At 48.6% G+C, this 25,135-nt stretch overlaps 4 protein-coding genes across 4 annotated transcripts; 3 read left to right on the top strand and 1 right to left on the bottom strand.

Annotated features, from left to right (window-relative positions):
* Positions 1-295: 295 nt before the first annotated feature.
* Positions 296-863, bottom strand: C8R40DRAFT_1008870 (uncharacterized protein; the record flags this gene model as incomplete). Its single annotated transcript, XM_046222828.1, has 3 exons — positions 296-427; positions 477-650; positions 702-863. Coding segments are annotated over 3 exons (468 nt in total), but the record flags the coding sequence as incomplete, so codon positions are not given.
* Positions 864-15,020: 14,157 nt separating this feature from the next.
* On the top strand, positions 15,021-15,504 carry C8R40DRAFT_1009432 (uncharacterized protein; the record flags this gene model as incomplete). The annotated part of the gene is made up of 2 exons (XM_046222837.1): positions 15,021-15,302; positions 15,358-15,504. Coding segments are annotated over 2 exons (429 nt in total), but the record flags the coding sequence as incomplete, so codon positions are not given.
* A 7,036-nt stretch (positions 15,505-22,540) lies between these two features.
* Positions 22,541-23,091, top strand: C8R40DRAFT_1178231 (uncharacterized protein; the record flags this gene model as incomplete). The annotated part of the gene is made up of 2 exons (XM_046232837.1): positions 22,541-22,835; positions 22,865-23,091. 2 exons carry the CDS (start codon positions 22,541-22,543, stop codon positions 23,089-23,091), a joined length of 522 nt encoding a protein of 173 aa, XP_046079209.1.
* A 1,158-nt stretch (positions 23,092-24,249) lies between these two features.
* C8R40DRAFT_1178230 (uncharacterized protein) lies at positions 24,250-25,124 on the top strand (the record flags this gene model as incomplete). The annotated part of the gene is made up of 5 exons (XM_046232836.1): positions 24,250-24,340; positions 24,399-24,441; positions 24,498-24,720; positions 24,794-24,896; positions 24,955-25,124. The coding sequence occupies 5 exons, from the start codon at positions 24,250-24,252 to the stop codon at positions 25,122-25,124; spliced, it is 630 nt and encodes a 209-aa protein (XP_046079208.1).
* Positions 25,125-25,135: the final 11 nt, after the last annotated feature.

The raw sequence follows: 25,135 nt of genomic DNA, 5'->3' as shown, positions 1-25,135 counted from the left end.
CTATATAGACTCTCTTGGGTAAGCACAAACTACCTAATTAATTAAAATAAATATTTTCGAACCAGCCAAAACCGTCTTTTTGATACAATGCTCCTGTTTTATCCCCATGAACAACTATAGATCCCCTAGTACCGCTGTAAGGTAGATTGAAATGAGTGATTTTATCAGAAAAAAAAACCACTACATCTCCGTTCTGAGTATCTAGTAATAGGCGCGGTTCGTACAAGGCTAATTCTCCTCCTTTGGGGTTACCCACAGTTATACAAATGCAAGCAGATTTGTCGTTCTGGTCACAGTGCGCCAGAGTTCCAACATTGATGTTAAACACGATGCTGGTAAAAGGAGAGACGGGAGATGTGTCTTGCAAGGGGAGGACATCCACCGAAGCCACAAGTTCTTGAAAGATGTGAGGATGGATGAGCAAAACCTAAGGTTTTGTCAAATAACCAGGCTAGAAAAGTAAAAAGCAAGCTTACCTTCTCAACTACCCAACGTAGCACTCCCTCCAAACTCTGTTTAAGATCCGCGTAAGGCCCAGATAGTTTCTGAATGTCTTCAGAAGGATGACATAGAAGTTGACTATGATTCATCCTTCCCCCTTCTGCATTGATCAGGTACAAAGGATGAATATCTTTAGGAGCGTCGTAACCCTGGTTGGATGAAAGTTGGGGAGATTCTAGAGACTAAAACAGAAAACTTACGTGAGTCAAATATTGCGTCTGATTGGTGAAGTGCAGAGATGAAAAGGAAGCAGTTTCAACTGAGGAGGAAGGTTCCTGACTCTTGAATTGAGCGGAGGTGCCTGATAAGCAAGCTTGTATGGCTATTTCCAGACTCTCCCTCAGATGCGCTGGCATAGTAGTATCCAGGGTATATAACAAATCTTTGTTATCATCGAAAACTTGAACAACTTTTCTATAGTCCTGTGAGACAGAAGATCTAGGCCAAAAGGTTGAATTCTTACCCTTCAATAATTTTTCTATCAAGTTTGAGATAACGGGTATCGGAGAGCTGTCCCAAGCTATCGAAACGCCTATTCATCTAAAAGATTTGATTATCCCTCGGAGTTCAACCAAGCAAACAAGATATCTCACCTCTTGGGCGTAATTTTCCAAAGAGCTTGGTACGATACAATTTAGAGCTGAATATCTTTCTTTTTCTGTCCAACGGCTTCTACCCCCGTAATCCTTGGGAAAAGGTTCCTTTGTTTTATAGGGTTTATAGGGAGCTTGAAGTACTTGATGCGCGCCGGCAGTATCTTGAGCCTGGAAACCCATGCGATCAAAAACTATGTGGAGAGGAGGAGAGGAGAGAGTCTGAATATGAAGCTCTTCCTCTGCTGATGATATCTCAGAAACTGCAGAGGGAGCTTGAGCAGCTTCAATTTCGTTAGGTGAAAAAAGAAGAAATCTTCTCTCAAGGTAGGCGGTGCTTATAAAATGATCGTCAGTTTGAGGAAAGTGCTCAAATGCCTTCCAAGCTTCCCAATCTCTTGGAAGAGATCTAAACGTACTGGGACTTTAAAGTTAGTATATAGCGTAAATAAATCAGAAAGTTACTCACTGGAAAAAAAAAGATCCAAAATAATTGTCGCTCACTCTTAGATCTACGCAATCAAAGGTAGGTGATAAACCAAGATTCCTCAGTAAAGAGCCATGGTATAGAGTAGGAATTGAGATAGGAATTTCTTTTTGAAGATTTGCCAGAACAGGAATCAGGTTGAGTCTAATAATATCTCCCGCAAGTCCTATAAGTGAATGTTCTAATAAGAAGAGTTCTCAGAACCAGAGCAAATAGGAAATTCTCCACCTGATGAACTAGGAGCTCTAACCTTGTTGCACAAGGCTTGTATAACAGTTACTGAGGCTTTCTTGCGGAAATATTCATCTTCTCCTTTGAAGGCGATTACTAGCAGTAAGTAAAGGGAGCCTATGCCTCACACTTAGTCCAAGGATAGAGAATATCAACTTAGCGCTTACCAGCGTTGGCTAAAAAGGCCCATCGGCTACCTGCAGACATAAAATTGCGGCTCTTATGTTCAGGAATACTATGAGTTTGGAGAGACTTGTATATTTCTGTAGGCTTAGGCCGACGACTATTATCCTTCAATCTCATCAAATTCAGGCGGCTAGAAAGCTGACCTGTTAGAGATATTTCCTAAAATATTTTCAAACCTCACCTGTTAACTTTGGCCGCGAAATAAAGTTCATTCAACATTCGAACAAACCGAGCAGTTCCGTCAACCTTGGAAGCTAGGTCACAGCGACGGGCAATGTTGAGTAAAGAGGAAACTGCCAAGTCCTTAACGTTGTCTAAAGTCCCTTCCATGATTGCCTTCAGACCCGATACCCAGCTTGAATAATCTACGTGACCGACAGTAGTCTGGGTGCCAAAAGAAATCCTAGCCAATTGGGTGGTAAGGTCTACTGAAACATCCTTCGAAGGTTCGGCCGCTACATTTCCTGTAGCAAATCGGCTCCTTGTGTTGTCCTCGTAGTCATAGGTATCGGTTCTCCTCCTTTTTTTGGCTCTAACGCTTTTCCTAGGACAGGCAACTGGTCCTGGATCCTCGAATCCTCCTCCAGGTGTTCTCCCTGGATTTTTCTTAGTACGCTTTCTCTTCAAGGGCTGGGAATCTCTGTTGCTTGGGGGAGGCTGATCCTTCAGAGGGGACCCAGGCAGAGACTGAGAAAGAGTAGATGCAGATGAAGGCGTGGAAGGTGCCAGTTGACAGGGGGGCGATGGGGAAAGCAACTGCAGAGAATATGGCTTGTAAGGCGTTTCAAGAGGTGTTTTGGGAGGAGCCTGGTAAGGTGTTTCGTCAGGCGATTCAAAATGCGTCTCAGACGGACTTTCGTGAGGCGTCTCGAAAGGCATCTCAAGAGGCGACTCGAAACGCGACTCGAAGCGCGATTGACGGGGCGTCTCTAGAGGCATCTCGAAATGCGATTGACGGGGCATCTCGAAACGCGATTCACGAGGCATCTCAAAACGCGATTCGAGAAGTGCCTCGAAACGCGTCTCGAGAGGCGATTCACAGGGCGTCTCGAGAGGCATCTCGAAACGCGATTCACGAGGCGTCTCGAGAGGCGATTCACAGGGCATCTTGAGAGGCGTCTCGAAATGCGATTGACGGGGCATCTCGAAACATGATTCACGAGGCATCTCAAAACGCGATTCAAGAAGTGCCTCGAAACGTGTCTCGAGAGGCGATTCACAGGGCGTTCCGTGAGGCGTCTCAAAAGGTGTTTGGGAGGGGCTCTGGTCAGGCGTTTCGGAGGGTGGCTGGGAAGGCAGAGAAGGAGGGGGAGATGCAGGCTGGGGAGAAGGTAGGCAAGTTAGAGACTCCGAGGGCTTCTGTGTATCTGAGTTGGAGCCTTCCATTCTAGCCTCAATGCTAACTTCACAGTATTTGGGAGTAGGCAGGGTGAGTGAGAGATTTTGTCTTGCTTTCCCCTTGAGGCTTGGACCACAACTAGGACAGAACACCTGTCTCAACTAAAAAAACTGTATGTTTAGTTTTCAATCTTGGCAACAAAGGGAAACTAACTTACAGGCCAGGAAGAGGGAGAAACAGGTTGAGGACCAGCTCTACTAGAAGGAAGAGCTGCAAGAACCTCTTGCAGAGCAGGAGGAAGTCCTTCTTCTCTAGCAAGATAACTCTGCAGGACTAAAGTCTGAGCAGCAGATAATTTTAAAATAGTCATTACTATGAGGCAAAAGTCTAGGAATAAGCAAAGTTTACCAGCCAAACATTCCAAGATAAAAGTGAAACCTTACTTTTCTTTCCAATCTTCAAGTATATCTTACTTCCTAAGTTGCTTCGGAAGAGCGGAGGGAAAAGCTCCAAGATGAAACTTTAAGCGCCCGCCGGATTTGGAGCTAAGTGTTCTAGGATAATGTCATAAAGTATGCAGCCCCTATCATTTTCCTTTTCTCACCATCTCGACGCCTTTACTTGTACGATACATCATCCCATCACTGTCAAACCCCATCGATTACTGATCCACCTGACCCATCTTCTCCTTCTACTGGCTTCCGCCACCTTCCTTGTTCCTAAACTGTACAGTATTACATCGTTGTTTCTCGCAGACCGGATTATGTATATATAGCCAACCCTCCACAGCCTGATCCCTTATCTTGACCTCTCTGTCATTATCTGGGACCAGGTATGTGCTTACTTATTATTACCTATGACTACGATACTCAATATATCTCTGTCATTATCTGGGACCAGCCTGCCGCCGTTCTGCTCAGTCGCTCCGCCTTGTTGCCTTGTCCAGTTGCTCCGCCTCGCCGTTCTGCTTAGTCGCTCCGCTTTCCCGCTCCGTTAGTCACTCCGCCTCTGCCGCTTTGTGACATTAGGTCAAGATCCATTACTGCACTGACAGCCTACCGATAAGGTTGTCCTTGCAGGGTCTATAGACACCACGTCTTCCCCAGTTCCGCCCGACTCTGAAACACCTGTTGCCAGTATAGACTGCTCCGCACTCCCGCACGCACTTGACCCCAGAGACCAAGCTCACGCCCATAACAACGACGATACTTGGCGCGACTGCCAGTCTCAACCTTGCCCCAACGCTCTTTCGAACTCAATCCGAGAGCCACTCACTGTGAGCAATATAACCTTCCTGCCAATTCCCCAGCCCCGATTGCCTACTCCCATCATGTCGACTCCTATCCCGCCTGCCCCAAACACCTCTGCGGAGGATCTCATGGCTCAGCTCATCAGACAAGTAGCTAACCTTGCTACAGCTATGGAGGAACGCTCATCCTGTAAGTCAAGCATGAACAAACCCGAGGTTTTCAAGGGTAAAGATGGCGCTGAAGCCCATCGCTTCATGGCTCAGTTCCAGAATTGGGCGTCAGAACAACCGGATCTCGCCAAAAGCCAAGTAAAACTCATCAAGTCCGCCTTGGGTTTCTTCACAGAAAGTGCCGGAGATTGGGCAACTCCCCATCTGCTACATTTCAATGCGGAAAATCCCCCTTTCGGAGGAAATTGGGAGGCGTTTCTGAAGGAATTTAGCCAACGGTTCGAACCAATGGACCCAGGTATGGAAGCCCGTAGCGAGATCAAGAATCTCAGGCAAAGTAAAGGACAGACAGTTGCGGAATTCGCTCAGAAGTTCAAGGATATCGGAGATCGGACTGAAATGTCTGATATTGACTTGCGGGAACGTTTCTTCACTGCATTACTCCCAGAGATCCGACAACACCTCATCACCGTAAACATTGCCCAAGGAATTGCTCCGACTCTGAAGGAGGCAATCAAACGGGCCATATCGGTGGATGTCTACCTGCACGATCCCACCATGACTGGCCGGAACTCTGGATACCCTCCCACGCATACCGCTCTTACTACCCCTGCTGACCCCCACGCTATGGACATTGACGCAACCCACACCAGTAATGGGAATACTAGGGAAGCATTCCTAGCTCGCATGCGAGGACGATGCTTCGGCTGCGGTGCCCAAGGTCATGTCAAGCAAAACTGCCCACACCGAGAAACCACCTGCCGCTACTGTGGACGTCGAGGACATCTGGAAGCAGTTTGCCAAGACAAATTCATGGGACTCGGACGAGACCGAGGCCGACGCCAGCAACCTCGACGCCAACAGATATCCGCTACGGGACCCGCGCCATTCTCCCTATTCCCAAACGAATCCGTCCAAATCGCGTCCTCGACCCCAACATCTGCTCCTGCACCCGTAACTGCTACTCCGAGCCCCCCTAACCAGGACTTTTCCAATCAGATTGGTCAAATAAGGGAATTACTTGATCGTGCTAACGCTATGTCCTCCTCGTCCTCTGGCTTTCAACGGGGTTTTTAAAGAGGGTACCCGCTTCGGCTGCACCAAGAGTACCCCATAATCAGTTTGTTATGTTCGCTACTTCCTCGTATGACTCGCACCCATCATGTACAATATCGTTGATCCGGGAATTAAACTCTACTTCCCCACATTTCCGAATTCATGCGAGACTAAGAGGAAGGAATCACAGTATAACAACTGCAGCCATGGTAGACTGTGGAGCTACCGCCCTGTTTTTAAACCAAGACTTTGTCACCCGGAACCATGTAAGATGTGCACCCCTCCATAAACCGATCCACGTTTTTAATATCGATGGAACACCTAACCGAGCTGGACGGATAACCCATTTTGCACGTCTAGCACTCACAGTGGATAATCAAGAGCGATGGATGGACTTTCTGATCACCAACCTAGGAGGTGAAGACATCATCCTTGGACTCCCCTGGCTACGGAAGGTAAATCCGGAGATTGATTGGGAGAAAGAACGACTTTCAGTAAAGCCTCCTCGAGTAACGATAGAAGAAGTCCCAGACGAGGAGATCTTGTACTCTCATCTAGCCGCCACTCACACAGAAACCCCGATCCTCGAACTCCCGGAACTGGAACCTCCCGCAGAAAACCCCCACATTGAGGTGCCACTAGAAGCGACCCTTGAACCAAGTGAATCAGCAGCGGTGGAAGAACCACCAATACACCGAATTCGAGCCAATCATAAAACTCGCCGGGCATGGGTAAAAGCAGGAATCCTAGAGGAACAGATGGAGGAAGTCTGGTGCGCCGCAGGATTCACTTACTCCCAGCAGCTAGCAGAGGAAGCCAACCGAGACAAACCCGTTAAAACCTTCGAAGAAATGGTCCCTGAGCAGTATCGTGATTTCAAGAAGGTTTTCTCAGAATCCGCCTCCGAACGATTACCTGCCCACCAACCTTGGGACCATGCGATTGATCTCGTACCTGGAGCACCGGCAACCATGCGTACCAAGATTTATCCCATGTCCCTAAACGAGCAGGAGGAGTTGGATCGTTTCCTAGAAGAAAACCTACGGAAAGGCTATATCGTTCCCTCAAAATCACCAATCTCATCACTGGTCTTCTTCGTAAAGAAGAAGGATGGGAAACTCCGTTTTGTACAAGACTACCGGAAACTGAACGAGTACACTGTGAAGAACCGATACCCTCTCCCATTAGTTGCTGACATCATTAGCCGACTTCAGGGAGCAAGATACTTCACGAAGTTTGATGTCCGCTGGGGTTACAATAACATACGGATTAAGAAGGGGCATGAATGGAAAGGCGCGTTTGCAACAACCCGAGGCTTGTTCGAGCCTAAGGTCATGTTCTTTGGTCTCACAAATTCCCCTGCCACGTTCCAAGCACTTATGAATGCTATATTTGCTGATCTCATTGCAGCCGGCAAGGTGGCAGTCTACCTAGATGACATCCTTATCTTCAGTAACGATCTCGAGGAATACCGACGAATGGTACAGGAAGTATTAACTCGGTTAGAAAAGCACGACCTCTACCTACGACCCGAAAAATGCGAATTTGAACAACAACAGATTGAATACCTCGGACTCATCATCTCAGAAGGGGAGGTGAGAATGGATCCAGTAAAAGTAGCGGCTGTTCGTGACTGGCCAGTCCCTACTAACCTTCGGGAACTACGAGGGTTCTTGGGATTTGCAAACTTCTACCGATGCTTTATCCGGAATTTTGCCAAAATAGCACGACCTCTGAACGACCTGACGAAGAAAGACACCAGCTTTACCTGGACCGACGCTCGACAGAAAGCATTTGATACCCTTCGAGAAGCCTTCATCTCCGCACCGATCCTTGCTCTATGGACACCAGACAGGCCTACTCGAATCGAGGTAGACGCATCAGGCTTTGCCACGGGAGGCGCCCTTATGCAGAAGCAAGACGATGGCCAATGGCATCCAGTAGCCTTCAGATCGGCATCCATGCAGCCAGCGGAACGGAACTACGAAATCTACGATTGAGAAATGCTTGCTATCATTGAAGCACTGAAGGATTGGAGGAACTTTCTAGAAGGACTCCCTCAACCATTCGACATCATTACGGACCATTCGAACCTCGAATTCTGGCGCACTGCACAAGACCTCACCCGCCGACAAGCCCGATGGGCCCTCTATCTGTCACGGTTTGACTTTCATATGATCCACCGCCCTGGTAGAGTAAACACCCAAGCTGATGCTCTCTCCCGCATGGCAGTTCATCATGTATCGGACAGCGATGATAACCGACAACAGACAGTCCTTAAACCTGGCCACTTCGTAAAAATTGCAGCTTCGATCCTACAGAACCCCTTAGAGGATCGTATCCGGAAAGCCTCAGAACGGGAGGCACAGGTATTGGAGGGTCTCAAAACAGTCAAAGAGCACGGACTACAGCGCTTGGCCAATGGGATAGCCAAATGGGAAGAGGACAATGGGTTGGTCTACTACCGAGGTCGAGTATACGTACCAGCAAACGATGACCTATGCACTGAGGTACTCCGTCAATGCCATGACCATCCAACTGCAGGACACCCCGGACTACATGGGACACTTGACTTGGTCAGTACCCATTTCCAGCTTGGCCCTTATCGCATTCTGGAGAAAATTGGCCCTTTAGACTACTGCCTTGACCTTCCCCTATCCCTAGATCGCCTCCATCCCGTTTTCCATGTGGATAAACTATACCCCTGGAAAGGTAACTCCATTAATGGCGAAATACCAACACCACCAGAGCCGGTATACTTAGAGGATAAAGATGAACCGGAATACGAAGTAGAGGAGATCTTAGACAGCCGGGTTCGATGGAAGAAGATGGAATATTTGGTTAAGTGGAAAGGTTACGACGCAGGGCACAACTCTTGGGAACCCGCAGCCAACCTCAGTCGAGCACCAAAAATTGTTCGGGCCTTTCATAAAAAACACCCAACGGCGGGAAAACCTTGACCATCGAGGACAATGGTCATAAGGAGGGGGGTAATGTCATAAAGTATGCAGCCCCTATCATTTTCCTTTTCTCACCGTCTCGACGCCTTTACTTGTACGATACATCATCCCATCACTGTCAAACCCCATCGATTACTGATCCACCTGACCCATCTTCTCCTTCTACTGGCTTCCGCCACCTTCCTTGTTCCTAAACTGTACAGTATTACATCGTTGTTTCTCGCAGACCGGATTATGTATATATAGCCAACCCTCCACAGCCTGATCCCTTATCTTGACCTCTCTGTCATTATCTGGGACCAGGTATGTGCTTACTTATTATTACCTATGACTACGATACTCAATATATCTCTGTCATTATCTGGGACCAGCCTGCCGCCGTTCTGCTCAGTCGCTCCGCCTTGTTGCCTTGTCCAGTTGCTCCACCTCGCCGTTCTGCTTAGTCGCTCCGCTTTCCCGCTCCGTTAGTCACTCCGCCTCTGCCGCTTCGTGACAAATAACGTGTCGCTCCAAATCCGGCGGGCGCTTAAGTTGCGGCCCGCGTTCTTCCTCATCTCAAACCCTCCTCTCAGCCGACGACCTCTTCTTATTTGGTCGTTGGCCTTCTCTCACCTCTCTCACACTTGCTTATCTCTGTTTCTTCCTCCTCCATCAATCTTTCTGCCGCCAGCACCTTCCTCTCCGCACATCCCAACATCGAGGTCCTCCACCTCGACATCAGTTCTACCCTCAATTCATCCACCCCCCACAAACACATTGTGTTTTTATCGAACTCCCTCCCACGCCCTGCGAACCCAGAGCCCACCGGGACACAGCCAGCACGACCCTCGCGTGCCCAAACGAAACCGGACCAAGACGTTTCGAAACAACCAAAGGCGCCAAACTGTTGTCCTCGGAAACAAAAAACCCTCTATTCTTCGTTAATCTCCATCGTTTTGGGAGCCACGTAAGGAGGGTTGAGTTGGAGAGTTGGAATGAGATGGATGATATTAGGAAGTTGATTGAGGTGGTTCGTTTGTGGCACTTTGGCGTGTAACCAAAACCTCCCTTCCCAAATTCGTTATCTTTGCGAAGCACAGCACCCTGGAAGCCCTGCCGGCTTGCATGCCCGAGCGAGGCTCCCTGCTCCTGAACAACGCCGCCGCAAATTCAACGCCGCAGATCGTTCAGCCTTTGAATACCGTTGCTGGCGCTGCTGCGACTACCACTCCTTCCCTTGTTGGCACTACTGCCGCTGGAGCTGGTGGTTCCGTTACTGCCAACGCAGCTTCCGGTGCTGGCTCCGGGGCTCGATCGGCACACGCTTCCTCTTCGTTAACAATACAATCGACAACGATGGCCAATTACTACGAAGAACTCTCTCGCAAGTTCTTGACGTCTGGCAACACCTTATATCACGCCGCCGCTTGGGCGAATCGTACTCGTCGACAATTCGAACAGGTCACGATTAATTTCCTGCCTATCTTTAGCTTGGAGAAAGTTACTTCTACGCTCTTCTACTACGCTCGACATGTATCTATTGAATCTCTAGAGCATGGTCAGTCTCAATAATTCATTTGTGGTACAACATGTAATAATCTTCAGGAGTAGCTATACCCATGCAAACAATGTTCCCTTCCACTTCACCTTCCGCAGGCCAAAAATTTGATTCACTCAAAGGCACTCAACGACGAGCTCCAACCAACAACGTTCTGTCTAAATCTAGACCAGTCAATGAATTTGGCAGGATTAACGCTCAGGGCTCTACGAGAAAAGTCTTTATAGCAAAAGATGGAGGATTCTTCTTGTCAGTCAAGGACGAGTTACACGACTTGCGGAGAGTCAACACTCACGGACGGGAGGACGATCTGCGGATGGCGTTGGATAGGTGTATGGGTAGAGTTGGAGAGCTGGTCGGTTTGTTAGCCACAGCTTATTCGGCTTGAACCGACGTAAGAGTCAAGTCAAATTGGACGTGACGAGAGTTGTTTCCTCAGTTTCTACGTGTGGGCGGACATGTGGCATTGTCTTGTACGTCTTAAAAAGTTCTTTTGTTGTTGATATGGATATCTGACTCGGATTCGATTTATTTATCTCTCAAACTTGCTTCCTTCCATTCATCCCTATCTACTCATTCAGCAACCCACTTCCACTTCATCAACAAACTTCCCCTCTTCTCCAAATACCAAATCCGCCTCAGCATCGGTGCGTGGGATGAGAAATGGGTGAGTTTCCAACGATTCCTTTGATTGATACAAAAGTTGTCATCTTTCTCTAATCCCCTTCGATTTTGATTTCATTTCGTGTATAGTGTTACATCGTCTGTCGATTCGTTACCGTTGCCAGATCAGAGAAAACGAACACAAAGTCGAACTCCAAAACTCCGAAACCCAAGAATACAAACATCCCCCGTATACTCATCCAACCTCCGACTCCCCTTGTCCAATCATTATCACCACTATCACCGGCACCCTCCTCCAATTCATCTTCATATACACTACCAATGCACGAATCAAACGACCCCAACGGAGTCAAGCTCCACACCATTGCCGTCTCCCGGATCAGCTTCAAACACGGCCGCATAACTGTCCCCCCAGCGATCGTGTTCGCGACGAATGGGATGTCTGTGCATCCGTGGGAGGTCGAGGTGGATGCGAAGCCTACGAGTACGACTATGGATGCTCCGCTCACTCCTCCTTCCACTCCTCCACCTCCCTCTCTATGTCATGCCCTGGCTACAACCAGACCAGTCCCAGTACCCACCGCACGTTACCATACGTCCTACCCACCTCCCGTATGTCCTCTGCACCTCCCCAAGTACCACCAGACACCTCCCCAAGTATTTCTGACGCAGCTACCCAAACATCCTTCACCCCGACACGCGTACGAAAACCCTCTAGCCGATAACCCCTTTAAGTATTAATCTCGATTACCTCCCTCCCTCCGATTAGCTACCTCATGCCTCCAGATGTTCCCTTGTTCACTTCCCGTACCTATTTAAGTAATGCCGCAATGTCCTGAAGCCCCAGCTTGGTATATTTTGAACACACACCCTTTACATAGGTCCAGTCCCTGTCCCTTTGTACCTGCTACCTATACGGAATTCTCTCTACTCTCTGTTTCTCTACCTCTGTTTCTCTCTACTACTGTCTATTGTCTCTCTGATCGTCTATACGATCGAATATACACTTTTACTTCAAGTCTAAGCCTTCCGAGTGAGTCTCCGAGCTCCCTCGAACATTACTAAAGCTCCCCAACGCCTACCCGCTTGGTGAGCTACCCTTCCCCAAACCTCCCAGAAGCTCCCTAGCTACTTCGTAAGCTTCGGGACCTCGATCTAGGTAACGTCGAAGCTACCCCTCACGTCGAACTACGTATTGCTTCTCCGTTACCACCTCCCACACTCGAGGACGACCATCCTCAAACCTAGCCCCCAGGGACCTACCCTCCCTGGCGTATCCCTTCTCGGGAGCTTACACCCTCGAGACCCAGTTGCATAAACTACCTACTCGATCCTATATTGACGTTCTAGCGAGTACAACTCCTACTACGCAATATCGTACGGTTCCGCACTCTTCCTGAACCTCCCTACGCATTAGGGACCTCCCTGGACCTCCTAGGAACCCCTCAAGGGTCACCCTCTCGTCGTTCCAACCACTACTAGGTCATTCCCGTCCTCGGTCGCGGTTCTCGTAGCTCCCTTCGAGCTCCAGCCTGCTCCTAGCATGCTACAACATAAACCTCCACATACCAAAACCTACCCTAAGACCCATTTTGACCCAGGTCTTACACTCTATCTCCCGCCGCAATTCTCCCACTCTAACCCCCCACCCTCATGGACACACCACGTGCGCCCGCTCATTGACAAGACCCAGCGCGGGAGCGAGACGAAGCTAAGAGAGTTCTATTGGGGTGGGTGGAGAGATTAGGTTGACGTTGATCTAAGTTCGATATGGCATGCGGAACCTTTATCCCCATCCTCATCCTCATCCCCATCCTCCTCATCCTCATTCACCGCCTCCTACGACGACGACATTTTAGATTATCCATCCTCACCTGGGTCAATCACTCCACCTACTCCAATTACCCCACCCACCCCAATTCACGAATCAGATGTCGCTCTTCCCACCCAATCCTCAATCCCGCCCTCAACGTGGTGGAACCGCGCAACAGCAACGGGCACCAACACCCCTGCCAACGAGACCCGCAAAACCCAATTAGAGGTGTGCAGGACGGTGAAGCTCCAATTCCAGGAACCTCACCACCATCTTCACCTCCTCTTCCTGCGTCGGAAAGTACCACACAACCAACGGCAATACCTCCTCCCCCTACTCCCCAGCCAGCTCCTGCACCCCAAGACTCACGGTTTACGAATACTAGCCGTCCACAAACTCCTGTCGTTGGAAACAATACTGCGAGTCCGATGATAGGAAATCTCCCGGGACGACGTTGTACCGAATCGTCCTCGAGCGTTTCGCTATTAGCCGGTGGAGGCAGTCTTGCTGGAGAACCAGACGACGTAACCAACGCTAATAGTCTCGACAATTTACGGCAAGATATCGAAGCTTTGGAAACTCAAACGTCCTCCTTTGCGATTTCGTTTTTACCCTTGCTCTACTTAGGCAAACAACCTGGCCGCAACTGAACACAAACTTCACGCTGACACCTCAAAGCTCCAGCGGCAGCAGCAGGATCTTTAGGAAGAGTTGAGAGAAGCACGAGCCCAAAGGGAGGCCCTCCGGAGCACGTTACAGGTAGTCGAGAGCGAAATGGATGTGTTGAGGATGGGATTAGGTGGTCGTGACTTGGATCCAGGCCGTTGGGACTGGGGAAAGTAAGGAGGTTTTGGCAGGTAAAGTGATCGTCAGCGCGTTGGTGGTCCCAGTGGGAAATGGAGGTACGTTGTTTTGTTTGAGCCGTTGTCTTCGTTATTACTCGCCAATTATCTGAACTCAGGTTCACCTTCCCATCGCCGTCTCTCCGCCCTTCTGAATCTTCCTTCTCCTACCTTCGGATCAGCAACTTCGTCTTCCTCCACCTCGACTTCATCCACTCAGAACCCGGCTCCATCCCGATCCGCTCTCTCCTGGGATGTACTAAAGCTAGCTTCTCCTATAGTTCAAAAACTCTATCACGCGCTTGAGGTGGATGAACGCCCTCAATTCAACAGAAGGAACCATAGGGAATACAGTATTTACCCCTGCCTCAATCGAGAGCTATATCACGTCCGGCGCTCATCACAGAGACCTCGATGTGCGGATCGAGCCTGCTGAGGGGTCGATCGTGTTTATCGATGAGGCGTTCTCTACGGCCACAACAAAGAGGTAGCTAGTGTTTTTACTTGAGTTATATTTGTGCGTTAGTCTGATCCCCTAAACTAGCCAAAGAACTCGCTCGTTGAAGTCTGCGATCGTAAGGCCGAATTGGAGCAGATTAGAAGGGTGGAGGCTGAGAAGTACGCGTTTCGACCTCGAGTACATGATATTTCAAATGTTACGTGCTGTTTCAACATCTTTTCCCAAAACAAGGATGTCGGACTGAGAGATGAGGGGAGATACACTTCCCAAAACAACCCATGAAGCCTTAACTTAATGCAAAGCTCTCATCTGATTCTCTTGAGTTGGTAAGACTGGTAGTTATAGAGAGGGGTACTAAGGAGTACTTTGTATTGCTTTCCGTATTTTGTTCTGAGCGGTACAAGATCGTTCTAGATAAGAATTAAACTCTGGGACGTCGAAGGTTGATCCATCTATTTTGGCCTGATTGTCTCCAATATTCGTCTTTCATGTCCTCCGCAAATAAATCTCTTTCGTAAACCCATCTTGAAGAAAAAAGGTTGAGGGCATACTCAAAGCAAAAATTGTATAACTCACTCATTGAAATTGTCTCCCCAACCCTTCCAGGAAACCAGGTAATCCCAACCCTCTCGAAATCCTGCCCTACTGTTTTTCCTCCAATAGAATATGTCCCCATTGCGCGGCCAATCAGGGTTAGTGGTTTTACGGTGTTGGAGAATAGCACCTGCAGATAATAAGTAAATAACAAGAACATAGACAGGAAAAAGGCTCACTAATCTCCCATTCCTGTACACCTTGACGAGTTCTTACCCCTTTGCCTCTAGGCCAGAGTGGGAAACTGCTAGCTTTCTGCTCAATTCTTCGCTTTCTATGCTTGAAATCGATAGCTATCTCCAGCTTGAACTTGTAGGTGTTCCTTTAATAAATTTAGCTAAACTGAACTGTCATAACCCTAGACAAGAAGAAATAATCTATCATTCAACACCGTGCAAAGATTACATGATCTTACAGATCTTCTTCCTCCTGTCCCCTGTTGGAAGTCAAAAACTATGAAAACTTTACCGCTCTATCCCTCCAGAACACCTATAGTTCTTTATTATAGAGATGCAGTAGAAGTCCTACAAGATCTAATGAAGAGTCCTTTGATATGTGATGCTCTCAACTTCAGTCCTCTGCAAATATTCGAAGATTCTAGGAAATTGGTCCGCGTCTACGACTCTTGGTTATCTGGAACAAGAGCTTGGGAGATGCAGGTGAGCTGAGCTTCAACACTTGAAATCTAGAAACTTGAAGTGAAAGAAGACGTAGAGCCAACTTCCCGAAGGGGCAACTCTGTTAGGCACCATTCTGTCCTCCGACAAAACAACTGTCTCTGTAATTACAGGAAACCGAGTTGCCCATCCTCTGTTAATTTCCTTGGCAAACATTGATTCAGATTTGCTGAGCAAAGCTTCTGTCATAAAGTACGCAGCCCCTATCATTACGCAGCCCCTATCATTTTCCCTTTCTCACCGTCTCGACGCCTTTACTTGTACAATACATCATCCCATCGCTGTCAATCTCCATCGATTACTGATCTATCTATTACTGATCCACCTGACCCACCTTCTCTTTCTATCGGCTTCCACCTCCTTCCTTGCCCCTGAACTGTACAGTATTACATCGTTGTTTCTTGCAGACTAGATTATGTATATATAGCCAACCCTCCACAGCCTGGTCCCTTATCTTGACCTCTCTGTCATTATCTGGGACCAAGTATGTGCTTACTTATTATTACCTATGACTACGATACTCAATATATCTCTGTCATTATCTGGGACCAGTTCGCCTCCGCTCCGCTTAGTCGCTCCGCCTCACTCACCTGCTTAGTCGCTCCGCCTCACTGCCTGGCTTAGTCACCCCGCTTCCTGCTCCGCTAGTCACTCCGCCTCTGCCGCTTCATGACATTAGGTCAAGATCCATTACTGCACTGACAGCCTACCGATAAGGTTGTCCTTGCAGGATCCGTAGACACCACGTCTTCCCCAGTCCCGCCCGATCCTGAAACACCTGCTGCCAGTATAGACTGCTCCACACTCCCGCACGCACTTGACCCCAGAGACCAAGCTCACGCCCACAACAACAATGATACTTGGCGTGATTGCCAGTCTCAACCTTGCCCCAACGCCCTTTCGAACTCGATCCGAGAGCCACTCACTGTGAGCAATATAACCTTCCTGCCAATTCCCCAACCCCGATTGCCTACTCCCATCATGTCGACTCCTGTCCCGCCTGCCCCAAATACCTCTGCTGAGGATCTCATGGCTCAGCTCATCAGACAAGTAGCCAGCCTTGCTACAGCCATGGAGGAACGCTCATCCTCCAAGTCAAGCATGAACAAACCCGAGGTCTTCAAGGGTAAAGATGGTGCTGAAGCTCGTCGCTTCATGGCTCAGTTCCAAAATTGGGCGTCAGAACAACCGGATCTCGCCAAGAGCCAAGTTAAACTGATCAAGTCCGCCCTGGGCTTCTTCACAGAAAGTGCTGGAGATTGGGCAACTCCCCATCTGTTACACTTCAGTGCAGAGAATCCCCCTTTCGGAGGAAACTGGGATACGTTCTTGAAGGAATTTAGCCAGCGGTTTGAACCAATGGACCCAGGTATGGAAGCCCGTAGCGAGATCAAGAACCTCAGACAAAGTAAAGGGCAGACAGTTGCAGAATTTGCCCAGAAGTTCAAGGATATCGGAGATCGGACTGAAATGTCTGATATTGATTTACGGGAACGCTTCTTCACCGCCTTACTTCCGGAGATCCGACAACACCTTATCATCGTAAACATCGCCCAAGGAATCGCTCCGACTTTGAAAGAGGCAATCAAACGAGCCATATCGGTGGATGTCTACCTGCATGATCCCACCATGACCGGCCGAAACACCGGACACGCTCCCGCACACACCGCTCACATTACCCCTGCCGACCCTCACGCCATGGACATTGATGCTACTCATACCAGCACTGGGAATAGCAGGGAGGCCTTCCTTGCCCGTATGCGCGGACGATGTTTTGGTTGTGGAGCTCAAGGCCATGTTAAGCAGAATTGCCAACACAAGGAGACTACCTGCCGATACTGTGGACGCCAGGGACACCTAGAATCCGTCTGTCAGGACAAGTTCATGGGACTTAGTCGCGACCGTGGCCGACGCCAACAGCCTCGCCGTCAGCAGATCTCAGCCACGGCGGCACCATTTACCTTATTCCCAAATGAATCAGTTCAGATTGCCGCCTCAATCCCAACACCTGTCGCTGGACCTGCTATACCGAGCCCCGCTAATCAGGACTTCTCCACCCAAATTGGACAAATAAGGGAATTGTTGGACCGTGCTAATGCCATGTCTCCTCCGTCCTCTGGTTTTCAGCAGGGTTTTTAAAGAGGGTACCCGCTCCGGCTGCACCGAGAGTACCCCATAATCAGTTTACTATGTTCGCTACCTCTTCATATGACTCGCTCCCATCATGTACAATATCATCTATTTGGGAATTAAATTCCAGCTCCCCACATTTCCGAATTCATGCGAAACTGAGAGGAAGGAACCATAGTATAACAACCGCAGCCATGGTAGACTGTGGAGCTACCACCCTGTTTTTAAACCAAGACTTTGCCACCAGAAATCACGTAACCTGCGCACCCCTCCATAAACCAATCGATGTATTCAATATCGATGGTACACCTAACCGAGCCGGGCGAATCACCCACTTTGCACGCTTAGCACTCACAGTGGATAACCAGGAGCGATGGATGGATTTCCTGATCACAAACTTAGGAGGAGAGGATATTATTCTCGGACTCCCCTGGTTACGGAAGGTAAATGCAGAGATTGACTGGGAGAAGGGACGACTTTTAGTAAAGCCACCCCGGGTACATATAGAGGAAGTAGAAGATGAGCAGACTTTACACCCTCACCTAGTGGCGTCTACTACCGATAGTCCAATCCAGGAACTCCTGAACGAAGGATCCCAACGTGAACCCAATCACACTGAGGCAGACCTAGAGGAGAATGAAATCATAACAGCAACGGAGGAATCCCCAATACACCGAATACGAGCCAATCACAAAACGCGTCGGGCATGGGTGAAAGCGGGGATATTGGAAGAACAAACAGAGGAAGTATGGTGCTCAGCAGGGTTCACATATTCTCAACAACTAGCAGAGGAGGCTAACCGCGATAAACCCATTAAAACCTTTGAGGAGATGGTCCCTGAGCAGTACCGAGACTTCAAGAAGGTTTTCTCTGAATCTGCCTCTGAGCGATTACCTGCCCATCAGCCCTGGGATCACGCTATCGATCTTGTACCCGGAGCACCAGCAACCATGCGGACAAAGATCTACCCAATGTCCTTGAACGAGCAGGAGGAACTCGACCGCTTTCTAGAAGAAAACCTACGGAAAGGCTACATCGTTCCCTCGAAGTCACCCATCTCATCTCCAGTCTTCTTCGTGAAGAAGAAGGATGGGAAACTCCGTTTCGTACAGGACTACCGGAAACTGAATGAGTATACTGTGAAGAACCGATACCCTCTCCCATTAGTTGCTGATATCATTAGCCGGCTTCAGGGAGCGCGATATTTCACCAAGTTTGACGTTCGCTGGGGCTACAATAATGTGCGGATTAAGAAGGGGCATGAATGGAAAGGCGCATTTGCAACAACTCGGGGCTTGTTCGAGCCTAACGTTATGTTCTTCGGTCTCACGAATTCCCCTGCCACATTCCAAGCACTTATGAATGCGATATTTGCTGATCTCATTGCAGCTGGCAAGGTGGCAGTCTACCTAGACGACATCCTCATATTCAGTAACGACCTCAAGGAACACCGACAAGTGGTACGGGAAGTATTAACGCGACTAGAAAAGCACGACCTCTATTTGCGCCCAGAGAAGTGTGAATTTGAACAGCAACAGATCGAATACCTGGGACTTATCATTTCAGAAGGGGAGGTGAGAATGGATCCGGTCAAAGTAGCGGCTGTTCGTGACTGGCCAGTCCCTACCAACCTCTGGGAACTGCGAGGATTTTTGGGGTTTGCAAACTTCTACCGGCGCTTTATCCGAAATTTTGCAAGAATAGCTCGACCTTTGAACGACCTAACCAAGAAGGATACCAGCTTTAACTGGACTGGTACACAACAGGAGGCATTTGACACCCTTCGAGAGGCCTTCATCTCCGCACCAATCCTTGCTCTATGGGCGCCAGATCGGCCCACTCGAATTGAGGTAGATGCATCAGGCTTTGCTACGGGAGGCGCCCTCATGCAGAAGCAAGACGATGGTCAGTGGCACCCGGTAGCCTTCAGATCGGCATCCATGCAGCCAGCAGAACGGAACTATGAAATATATGATCGGGAGATGCTTGCCATCATTGAAGCATTGAAGGACTGGAGGAATTTCCTGGAAGGACTTCCACAACCATTCGACATTATCACCGACCACTCCAACCTCGAATTCTGGCGCACAGCACAAGACCTTACCCGTCGACAAGCCCGATGGGCCCTCTATCTATCACGGTTTGATTTTCATATGATCCACCGTCCTGGCCGAGTAAACACCCAAGCTGATGCTCTTTCTCGTATGGCAGTACATCATGTATCAGATAGCGATGACAATCAGCAACAGACCGTCCTTAAACCTGGCCACTTCACCAAAATCGCCGCTTCAATCCTACAGAACCCCCTAGAGGATCGTATTCGGAAAGCCTCAGAACGGGAAGCACAAGTACTGGAAGGTCTGGAAACAGTCAAGAAGCACGGGTTACAACGCTTGGCCAATGGGATAGCTGAATGGGAGGAGGACAACGGGTTGGTCTATTACCGGGGCCGGGTATATGTACCAGCAGACAACAATCTACGCACCGAGGTACTCCGTCAATGCCATGATCATCCAACTGCTGGACATCCCGGATTACATGGGACACTTGACCTGGTCAGCACCCACTTCTGGTGGCCGACACTGCGTTCTTTTGTGGAGAAATACGTTGAGGGATGCGAGATTTGCGCCCGCAAGAAGATCCAACGGCACCCACGAGCTGTGACTCAACCACTGGATGTACCATCCGGCCTATGGGAAGAGGTAGGGGTCGACCTGATAACACAATTGCCTAACTCCCAGGGATACGACGCAGTCTTGGTCTGTACAGACCTGTATGGAAAACAAATCCATGCTATTCCTTGCACCAGCTCCATTACAGCCGAAGGTGTCGCCGATATCTATTACCGAGAAATCTTCCGTCTCCATGGTCTTCCCCTCCACTTCAAATCCGACCGCGGACCTCAGTTCGCAGCTAAACTCATGCGATCCCTCCTCGCTAGACTGGGAATTATAACCTCCGGATATCGTCCTCAGTCCAATGGCCAAACTGAACGCGCAAATCAGGAAGTGGAAAAATACATCCGCCTCTATGTGGGACGACGACAAGATGACTGGGCAGAACACCTCCCCATGGCGGAGTTTGTGATTAACTCACGGACTCACTCGGCCCTAGGCATGTCCCCGTTCGAGTTAACCTACGGATACCTTCCCCTGTTCAATATCCCGGTTGGTCAACGCAGCGGCATTCCAGCAGTGGATGACCGCATACGGATTCTCCGAGAAGCGCGACAGGATGCTGGAGCTGCCTTACATCTAGGAAAGAAGCAACAAAAGGAGGGATACGAACGTGGGAAGCAAAAAGCGCATCAATTCAAAGTTGGGGACCTAGTTTGGCTAAGTGCGGAGGACATTAACCTGCAGCTATCCAGTGAAAAACTAGGAGACCGACAGCTAGGACCTTACCGTATTCTGGAGAAAGTCGGACCTCTGGATTACCGCCTTGACCTTCCCTTGTCATTAGACCGCCTTCATCCTGTCTTCCATGTCGACAAACTATATCCATGGAAAGGTAACCCCATCAATGGCGAAATACCAACACCACCAGAGCCGGTGTACTTAGAAGATGAAGATGAACCGGAATATGAAGTGGAGGAGATCTTGGACAGTCGGGTACGATGGAAGAAGTTGGAATATCTAGTAAAATGGAAAGGTTACGATGCAGGACACAACTCTTGGGAACCCGCACCCAACCTCAGCCGGGCACCAAAAATTGTTCGGGCCTTTCACAAAAAACATCCGACAGCGGCAAAACCTTGACCATCGAGGGCAATGGTCATAAGGAGGGGGGTAATGTCATAAAGTACGCAGCCCCTATCATTTTCCCTTTCTCACCGTCTCGACGCCTTTACTTGTACAATACATCATCCCATCGCTGTCAATCTCCATCGATTACTGATCTATCTATTACTGATCCACCTGACCCACCTTCTCTTTCTATCGGCTTCCGCCTCCTTCCTTGCCCCTGAACTGTACAGTATTACATCGTTGTTTCTCGCAGACTAGATTATGTATATATAGCCAACCCTCCACAGCCTGGTCCCTTATCTTGACCTCTCTGTCATTATCTGGGACCAGGTATGTGCTTACTTATTATTACCTATGACTACGATACTCAATATATCTCTGTCATTATCTGGGACCAGTTCGCCTCCGCTCCGCTTAGTCGCTCCGCCTCACTGCCTGGCTTAGTCACCCCGCTTCCTGCTCCGCTAGTCACTCCGCCTCTGCCGCTTCGTGACAATTCCGGAACACAAATTTTATGAATCACAAATTTAGGTGAATATCAACAGGTGCGAACTGTATACTTACCAGCTACAGGAGGAACAGAAAGTCCCGGGTCCGAGAAGCAGTGGCAATGAGTGCCATTAGGCGCCCATTCGCTCCGCCAGACCTCTTACAGCTTCATATTTTGTCGTCAGCCACCCACCCGCCCTTTACTCATCTATTATCTAGCTAGTAAGTTCATTACAGCTCAGATGCTCCACGGTGTGTTGCCCACCCGCGCGGGGCTTCGCCCCCAGGCAAAACCTCTCTATATTGATACTGACTACTTTACACAATATAGAACTTCTATTGATGCCAAGCTGGATGTAGAGAAAGCGAAGAGGGGAAAAAAGCAGGAAAAGTTAAGAAAGAGAAGGAGGAACTGGAGGCAGAATCAGAGAGCTTAAGTCAGGCATTGTTCGAGGAGGTAGGTTTCTCACTATCATCATTGATTTCCTTTCGGACATTTGTCGCACCACTTCCTTTTTTACCGAATTATGTTTTTACGTATTCTTACTTACCCTTGCTCTGCTTAGGCAAACAACATGGTCGCAACTGAACGCAAACTTTGCGCTGAAACCGAATCGAAGCTTCAGCGACAACAACAAGATCTCAAGGAAGAGTTGAGAGAAGCACAAGCCAAAGGGAGTCCCTCCGGAGCGCGTTACAGGTGGTCGAGAGCGAGATGGATGTGTTGCTAACGTTGACCCTGTTCTACGTCGGAATGCCACCCAACCATCGAAAATACCGGAGCCAGACGAGTCCAACGATGGAGGATACTTACCATATTCGGAATACAGTGCCTTGCCCTAGACAGCGTCCACGATGTCCACGATGTCCATTCTATCTGCAAGGACATCGATGTCTGGCGTGCATGGGATGCCTGTAATTCCTTCGCAGCCAGAGTCTCAAGCACAACCAGAGCCGTTGTTCACACATCCGCATCCCAACAACTCGGAGAGTCATCCAGAAGAAGAAACTCATCCACATCCTCAATTACATTCACGCTCTTCTTCTCGACGTGGCATCGAATTTCCGCCATCATTTAGACCTGGGTCGAGGACGTCAAGACGTTCAGGATACTCAGACTTCGTAGGATATTCAGACGAGGCCGAAATCGGTCATTATACCTTTTCAAATTGACAGTAGAACGGAGAGGGATTCCTCTCATGGGGGCTATGTCACAATTAAACCAATTGCCTCCTGCTCCCTCCGCATCAGTATCAGTACTGAGACCCGCAATGCCAATAGTGAAACGGAACGAACAAGGTCAATTTTCGGTCTCTTCCTCACATCTGGATCAGCTGGCGCTCAGTATTACAACTACGAATCCTGAATCTCAACCCCCTCCCCATTTGCCTTTTTCGGTTTTATGAGAACCGTCGTCATTCTTACCGCCTTCAAGTTCAGGCAGATAAAGTGGATCGGGAGGACAAAGAGTGGGAAAACAGTAAAGAGAGATAACAGAGAGAGAAGGAGAACGAAAAAAAGTCGTTTTGTCACGCAACGTGGCCTGGGAATTTGGGATAGTAAATGCCCGATGTCCAAGTTGACATCGGGCATAAAGCCACCTACTATCGTCGCATAACTCTCAGTAATCTGACTTTGAGTACTGACTAGTACTAACTCCTGAGCCTCTTTCAGCCCAACAGAATCCAAGTCCAGGAAAGATCTGCTCATCTTCAGATGATGTCTTCTGTAGAAAAATCACCAAGCGTATTCGGATTCTGTGACGATCCGGAGGTTGTTTTTGCGTCTTTACTATGTGTATTGAGCAAAATGGTTTGTATTTTCTGCCTATTTTCTGCACCGTTATAATATATCATCTGAGAGCTTGACGAATGTCCTCTACATTAGCTTTTCTTCCAAGCTTTAGGACAAGCATCATGCTCACGGGAAGAGTTTTACCAGTTTGCTTTATGCTTTGAATAACTGTTTTAGCCGCTAGATTCTGACTCTATGTATATGGGGACTTGAGCTTGAATATCAAGCTTGCATTTTCGGGAGCCAAAGAACCCCCTGTGTAGACAATCACGGGGCTTCACAGGGCCTCACGCGTCATGCTCGATACGAAATAATCCTGTTTCCATTCTCCCTTAGGCTCAGGGATTGACGGATACCCTTTGATCTGTGACCTCCTGTGGCTGGTTCGTGTTGTTGATTGATGGTTTAATTCTCTGATCAAGAGGCACGAAAAAAGGCGATGTATCACTCTCCACTCCAAGGTTGTCTCGTTGACGCCCATAACGCTCCTCCATAATGCTCCTGCTCAGTGCTTCTCACTGCATATAAGATGGACGGATCCTATCTATGTTCTTCTGCTGAGATTTGTGTAATGACAGCGAATTAACTATACGACAATCCACCGTGTGATGGGGCCTCACCAAAAACAGTAAACAATGTCATCCTATGTAGCTTATCCTGACGCTAAGACTAATTTAGAAGCACGCGGATGATATAAATCTCCGTTCTTTTTTTGACTTTACCCTCCCTCCGTCTCACTGCTGGTGTCTACTCTTATTCTGCTACTCGGAATGACTCCCGACGAGCAAGAGGCGGTGTTCTCCGTAGCCCAAATCGTGTTCTTCAACACCGTCAATCTGATAGTAACTGTCACCGGGTATGGTGCATGGATTTCATGGCGGGGAAAGCACAAGTACATACGAATATTGATTCTTCTCAGGAGCATTTGTTTTGGGAACGATTATTGCCGTTGTATCTCTCAGGTGTGTAAACTCCAACACCAGAGCTCTGATCAATATTTTTGACAATATGTCAACAGGAGAAGAACCTGGGGACGTTCACAGACCATCCTACTTGTTTGTCTGCTCGTAATATTCACTTGCTTCACCTGGGACGTCTTCTACTCTGGAGGATTCAACGTGACCGATATCCGGTATACGTTTGTGAAAACCTCATCAGAGGGCCTGGTGGCTCAAATAGAAGCGGCCGATCGGAAAACCTTGGTATGGCAATATATGCCGTCGTGGGCTGCAACAGTGAACGTTAGTACCCTTTGGAGGTCCTCTTAACAATATGATACTACCATGTTATCCGAAGCTGAAAATATTTTTCTAGCTTCTCTTGAGCGATTGCATCGTTGTTTGGAGAGCGTGGATATTATTCCAAGACGAAAAATTCTGGAAGATCTCTCTAGCAGTTCTCATGATAGCCAACATAGGTGCGTAGCTGGAACTTGTAAAACTTAGACAGTACATAGTACTTATTCGGCACTGCAGGCGTCAATGTCGCTGATTGTATCTGGGGTAACATCGAACTCAGTGTCGAGATCGCAAGCTCCACTACTCTTGACTGGCTCTCGAGCATAATATCCTTGACTGTTAATATTTTCGCGACCTTTCTCATAGCATTCAAAGCCTGGTGTCACGAAGCGGCAGAGGCGGAGTGACTAGCGGAGCA

This window comes from Lentinula edodes (assembly GCF_021015755.1).
Source record: "Lentinula edodes strain Le(Bin) 0899 ss11 chromosome Unknown C8R40scaffold_77, whole genome shotgun sequence".
NCBI classification, from domain to species: domain Eukaryota; kingdom Fungi; phylum Basidiomycota; class Agaricomycetes; order Agaricales; family Omphalotaceae; genus Lentinula; species Lentinula edodes.
This window is presented reverse-complemented; position numbering and strand designations above follow the sequence as displayed.